We start from the raw sequence: 5,624 nt of genomic DNA on the forward strand, positions 1-5,624 counted from the left end.
TCAGTGCACGCGGGCACATGCCTATCAGTTCTCAATGTGACAGTAACTTATTATTTCATAACTTCTTAATATAAAAACATGTCCTGCTCTTTATTTACTGTTTCAACATACTGCCCAGAAGCGATGCAATGTCGCGTCTGTCAGGCGTCTCGCAGCTCGTATTAAACGAAGATGTAAACACAGCTGTATTAAGCACAATATGTATTGATTCTATTGTTTATAGAGTAAGTATAAAAACTTACTGTAATAGTTCAAATTCTTACGCTGACGTCTCGTCATTTTGAGGTCGGAGAGCCCCAGGTTTTCTTTTAAGATGATCATACACAGGTGTTGCGCTGCGGTGGTATGCCATTTCAGTTTTACACAGTATGTGTTTTATTTGGTCTCTGCTTAAAGTATTCCCACACTTTTGATCGCGTTCTGTCTGTTTTGGTATAACACTTGTATCACCCGGTCGGAGCTGAAGCCGCCATCATTTCAAAATGTAAACAGTGCGACGCATCGACGCATTTCCGGCAAATCGACGTAATTACGTAATCGACGTAATCGACTACGTCGACGCGTCGTTCCAGCCCTAATAGCTACGCTACCGGAAGGTATTTATTTACGTTAATAAAGTTTTAAATATGGATATTTCTACAACAACACCACGCGGATTACCCTCAGAAGACCTTTGTTTATCATCCTGGAGCCGTTTGGATTTATTTTGTGAAAGATGGACGCACTTTTTTTAGACTTGAAGGTCGTGGACCCCGTAACATTACATTTAATCAACTGAAAGATCTAAAACATTTTCTAAAATATTCGAAAATGTGTTTGTCTGAAAAACGATGGACATCTGCAACTCGGACAGCTTGGGGGTGAGTAAATCATGGCTTTAATATCATTTTTGGCTGAACTATCCCTTTAATCGTTATGCATCCCTAGTTGGAGACAATAACTCGTGTCATCTTTTATTTGGGGTATGTACCTTTTGCATATCGTTAACATGTACTAATACACACTACACAACAAAGGAAATAAAAAAACAGTAAATCGGACAATAGGTGCCCTTTAAACATGAACAATGCAATATCACTTTTTAAAGAAATGATCCATTGACCGCATTGTTTTCCATTTATTTGTGCAACGCACATTATCATATGTACAACTCCATTTGGAGAACAGAAAATAGAAGACAATAAATCTCACAATAAAACCGAAACAGCAGATAAACACAGAGCTCTATCCGAACCGTATCACTTTCTTACAGAGAACAGCATTATTGGGAACACCACACATTCACTACTGTATACAGAGGTTAGCTGTTGAACATTATAATACACGTAGATTGAAGATAAACAGCTCAGTCCACAAGAGGGGGCGGAAAAGTTCCATCATGGATACACGGTACCTCTTCTTTCATCCGTTCTTGATAAACTCGGATGCACTGTGTGCATGTCTTTAGCACTGGACAGCATGAAGGTAAAGGTAACTTACAACATAACATATGAGATAGAGAAGACTGCTTTCATACCATTCAAAGCTGCATGATCTAAAGCGCAAAATAATGAGATGTACAGCAGTTACTGCAAGTGTTTACCTGATGCCACTGAAGTGCAAATACACTGAAAGGAGAAAGGGCAGATTAGTGGCTGAACACTAAAGAAACTTTCGCCGGACTATGTGCCACTTACAGTCAAACATGCAGTTCATTACAGTACGTGGGAGCAAGATAAATAGCTAAATATAGTTGGATTTTGAAGATTGATTCACTGAATGTTCATCGAGTTCATATGCAAAATCACCTGTTGAAAATATTAATGGTCCACTCTGATATGTATAAAGGTTTTAACAGACATAGATGGTCATGAATGTATTTTTAACCACTTTTCAGTGACACTCTTCATCAACAAGCAGATCAGAAACAAACAATCCAAATGCAAGTCTCTAAATACTATGCGAAATCAGTCGAGAATACAATATTGAGAACAATATTTTTTGTATTCAAATAAGTTAAAACATATTGCCTTACGAGTGCAATTTGTTATTTAGGACACCGTTAAACAGTTAAAACATATTACAACTTCTGTATGCCAAAGCACCATTTTATCTTAATGTAGTCTTGCTGAGTTACTTTATTTTATACGTTTTATCCTCTGAATAAACAACGAATATACAATTTGTCTTAATTATTTATGCTTGTAAACAATGTAGTACAGTGCAACATATACAGACAGATCAGTAAATCTACGTTTTGCAAAACTTCCCAACAAGGGTAAAGAAAAAAATCGTCTTTCTTATTTATTGTGCTTTAACCTCCCAAAAATGAATGTAAACTAATACTCACTGCAGTTACTGGTTAATGCCTAAAATAAGTTTTATGTTACATACAGTAATACAATGTTCTTTTTTATTTGTGCATATTTTTTCTAAACATCGTCTCTCTCAAGTGGTCATGAAACCAAAAATTTCTGGAGAATGTGGATTGTTCATTTAATAAAGATACCTCCCATACAAAATTCATCACCATTTTCACATCTTCGATACTCAACAATGACTTTAGGATATATTTACAGCTGTGTAAAGCCACAACCTTTGCTATGCAGGCATCCTGGGACAGAAACACAAACTTTTTAAACACAAAATTAAAGTTCAATAGCAGTCTTCTCATAACAGCAGTTAAGTTGGCTTAGTGCATGACCTGACCTGATAAATAGATAAATAGGGAGACACACAACTATACTGTACGTAAGTTCTGCTTTCTGGAGGTGGAAGAGATGATAAAGATTTGTTTTTTTCTTGGGCTGTGATGAGTTGCAAGATGTCCGATCTGGGTAGGAGCTGTTAGTTGCAACCATATTTAGATTTGGGGCCATTTTCTGGATTTTAAGTCTCAGTATAGCGCTTTCTGTCCTAGGCTGTCGAATTCTGACCAGGCATCATTTAGTTCCATAAAAATCATCTTGGCATATTGTTCATAGGGCTGTCCAGTAGCCTTTAAATGGAAAGAGAATAAAGAGGTATAGTATAAAAAGCGGCAAACAGTAATTACTAAAGCAGTCGTATCATTTATTATCAAAAAGCTTTTAAAGAGTTTATTCTTATTAATTTATTTTCGCTGTTTTGTTCCTTTTTATGTTCATACTGTATGGCTTAACTGATAAAGCATTCAGTGCAAAGTACAAAAGTTGTCACTGGGACGGTACCTTTTTAAAAAATCCTAATATGTACCATTTTGGTAAAGATATGTTCCTTTGAGGCATGGCCGTAGTTAAAGGATTGGTCAATTAAAAAAAAAAAAAAAATCCAGATAATTTACTCACCACATGTCATCCAAAATGTTGATGTCTATCTTTGTTTAGTCGAGAAGAATTTTTTTTTTTTTAGGAAAACATTCCAGGATTTTTCTCATTTTAATGGACTTTAATGGACCCCAACACTTAACAATTAACAGTTTTTTTCAATGGAGTTTCATAGGAATCTAAACGGTTTCAAACAAGGCATAAGGGTCTTATCTAGCGAAACGATTGTCATTTTTGACACAAAAATGTGTACTTTTAAACCACAACTTCTCGTCTAGCTCCGGTCCTGTGATGCGCCAGCGCGACCCCACGCAAAACGTCATCATGTCAAGAGGTCACGCATGACGTATGCAAAACTACACCCCAGTGTTTACAGGTGTGGAGAAAGAGGACCGTTCCGACGTTGTTTTAAGTCGAATGATACTAACTTACCTCTTTGTGTCAGTTTATTGTTTACAATGGTCCGCAAATGTGCGTTTCATATATGTAACACGTGACCTTTCTACGTCACTACGCAATTACGTGAGGTCACGCTGGCTTGTCACACAGCCGGAGGAAGAAGAGAAGTTGTGGTTTAAAAGTGCATATTTTTTATTTTTCTTGTCAAAAATGACAATCGTTTCGCTAGATAAGACCCTTACCCTTAGAGTCCTTTGAAAAAACTGTTAAGTGTTGAGTTAAGTGTTAAGTGTTGGGGTCCATTAAAGTCCATTAAAATGAGAAAAATCCTGGAATGTTTTTCTCAAAAAAAATTATTTCTTCTCGACTGAACAAAGAAAGACACCAACATTTTGGATGACATGGTGGTGTGTAAATTATCTGGATTTTTTTTTAAGAAAGTAGTGGACTAATCCTTTAAAGAGTTGGGTGTTAAAGAGCACCTATTTCATTGCTACAAAAACAACTTTATTTTGTGTAATTGGTATAATACAATGTGTTCACATGGTTTATGGTTAAAAAACACATTATTTTCCACAGACAGTACCGTAAATGTTTGTACCCCCAGATTTCACTCACTTCCTGATTTTAAAAGCTCTGTGTCCCTGATTGGTCAGCTAATCTGTACATTGTGATTGAATATTGTACATCTCTTACCTTATCTGGATGCACCACCAGTACAGCTTTACGGTAGACCTTCTTCACCTGATCTGGTGTCACAAGATCAGCCATGCCTACAGGTTTCCAGCGTGTCTCCCCCTCCCAAAGCACTGTGTGCATGGTAGACAGCAACGCTCTTATGTTCCTCTCCTTCCCTTCAATCCAGTCAAGGATCTGTATCATTCAAGAGATGCTATCTTAAAATATGATGATGACATATATTTGAGAGTGGTACAATAAACAAAGTCAGCTGTGGGGCTATGCGATATAAAGTACGTAAAATCTGACATCAAAACATCTTTATACATTTTGACAATAGTTGATATCTCAATGTTTTTGGTCTAGAATAGTTAAAAATAGTTTATTTTGTCCCAATAAAAACTTGATTTGGATGGAACCTTAAAAATGTTAGTGGAAAAACAATAATAAATAAATTATACTACTAGTATATATATATATATATATATATATATATATATATATATATATATATATATATATATATATATATATATATATATATATATATATATATATATATATATATATATATAATTACTAGATTGTTTAATTTTATAATCTCATTTATATCGATATGTATATTTGATATAAAGGTCAGCTGGTCATTAAAAAAGGTGATCAAGTATTCCAAAGAGAAGTGTCATCTTACAGGATATTTATGTGTTTATTTCTTTAATTTTCACCTTCAGTTTCTCTGGGTCCATCTCTTTTGCCATCTCTTCTTTTCTCATCTCTGCTATGGTTTTTGGCCCTTTCTTATCTTTGCTACCAGCAAAGCCCTGGCCAGATAGCAGGTCATCAAAATTAGCATCCGAAACTTTCGGCCTGGTTCCTGGAAGAAACAAAAAACAGGAAATTGCCTTAATCAAGGAACATGAAGAAAGCGTCTCAGCAGAAGTCTCCAGCTAAAACAAATTCCCATTCACAAGTGTTGTTTACATTGAATATAATATTAATAGATATTTAAAGGATTACTCCACTTTCATAAAAAACCTGATATTTACTCACCCCCATGTCATTCAAGATGTATATGTCTTTCTTTCTTTAGTTGAAAATTTTTTTCAAGATACCTCCCATTTTGGAAAACATTCCAGTATGTTTCTATATATAGTGGACTTTAGTGGACCTCAATGGTTTGCATGTTCAATGCTGCTTCAAAGGGCCAAAATTATCCCATCTGAGACATAAGGGTCTTATCTTGCAAAACAATAATTTTCGCCA

General features: G+C 35.4%; 1 protein-coding gene across 6 annotated transcripts in view; it reads right to left on the reverse strand.

Moving 5' to 3' along the window:
• Window positions 1-1,106: 1,106 nt before the first annotated feature.
• dnajc6 (DnaJ (Hsp40) homolog, subfamily C, member 6) overlaps window positions 1,107-5,624 on the reverse strand; it is a 39,177-nt gene continuing 34,659 nt past the window's right edge. For all 6 annotated transcript variants that reach the window (XM_065239941.2, XM_065239912.2, XM_065239920.2 and 3 more), the window contains 3 exons: window positions 5,087-5,235; window positions 4,380-4,556; window positions 1,107-2,977 (listed from right to left, as the gene is read on the reverse strand). In XM_065239941.2, the coding sequence (XP_065096013.1) occupies window positions 2,876-2,977; window positions 4,380-4,556; window positions 5,087-5,235 (428 nt within the window). In that variant the 3' untranslated portion in view covers window positions 1,107-2,875. The remainder of the gene's footprint in view (window positions 2,978-4,379; window positions 4,557-5,086; window positions 5,236-5,624) is intronic.

The sequence above is a fragment of the Paramisgurnus dabryanus genome, chromosome 7 (assembly GCF_030506205.2).
Source record: "Paramisgurnus dabryanus chromosome 7, PD_genome_1.1, whole genome shotgun sequence".
NCBI lineage: Eukaryota > Metazoa > Chordata > Actinopteri > Cypriniformes > Cobitidae > Paramisgurnus > Paramisgurnus dabryanus.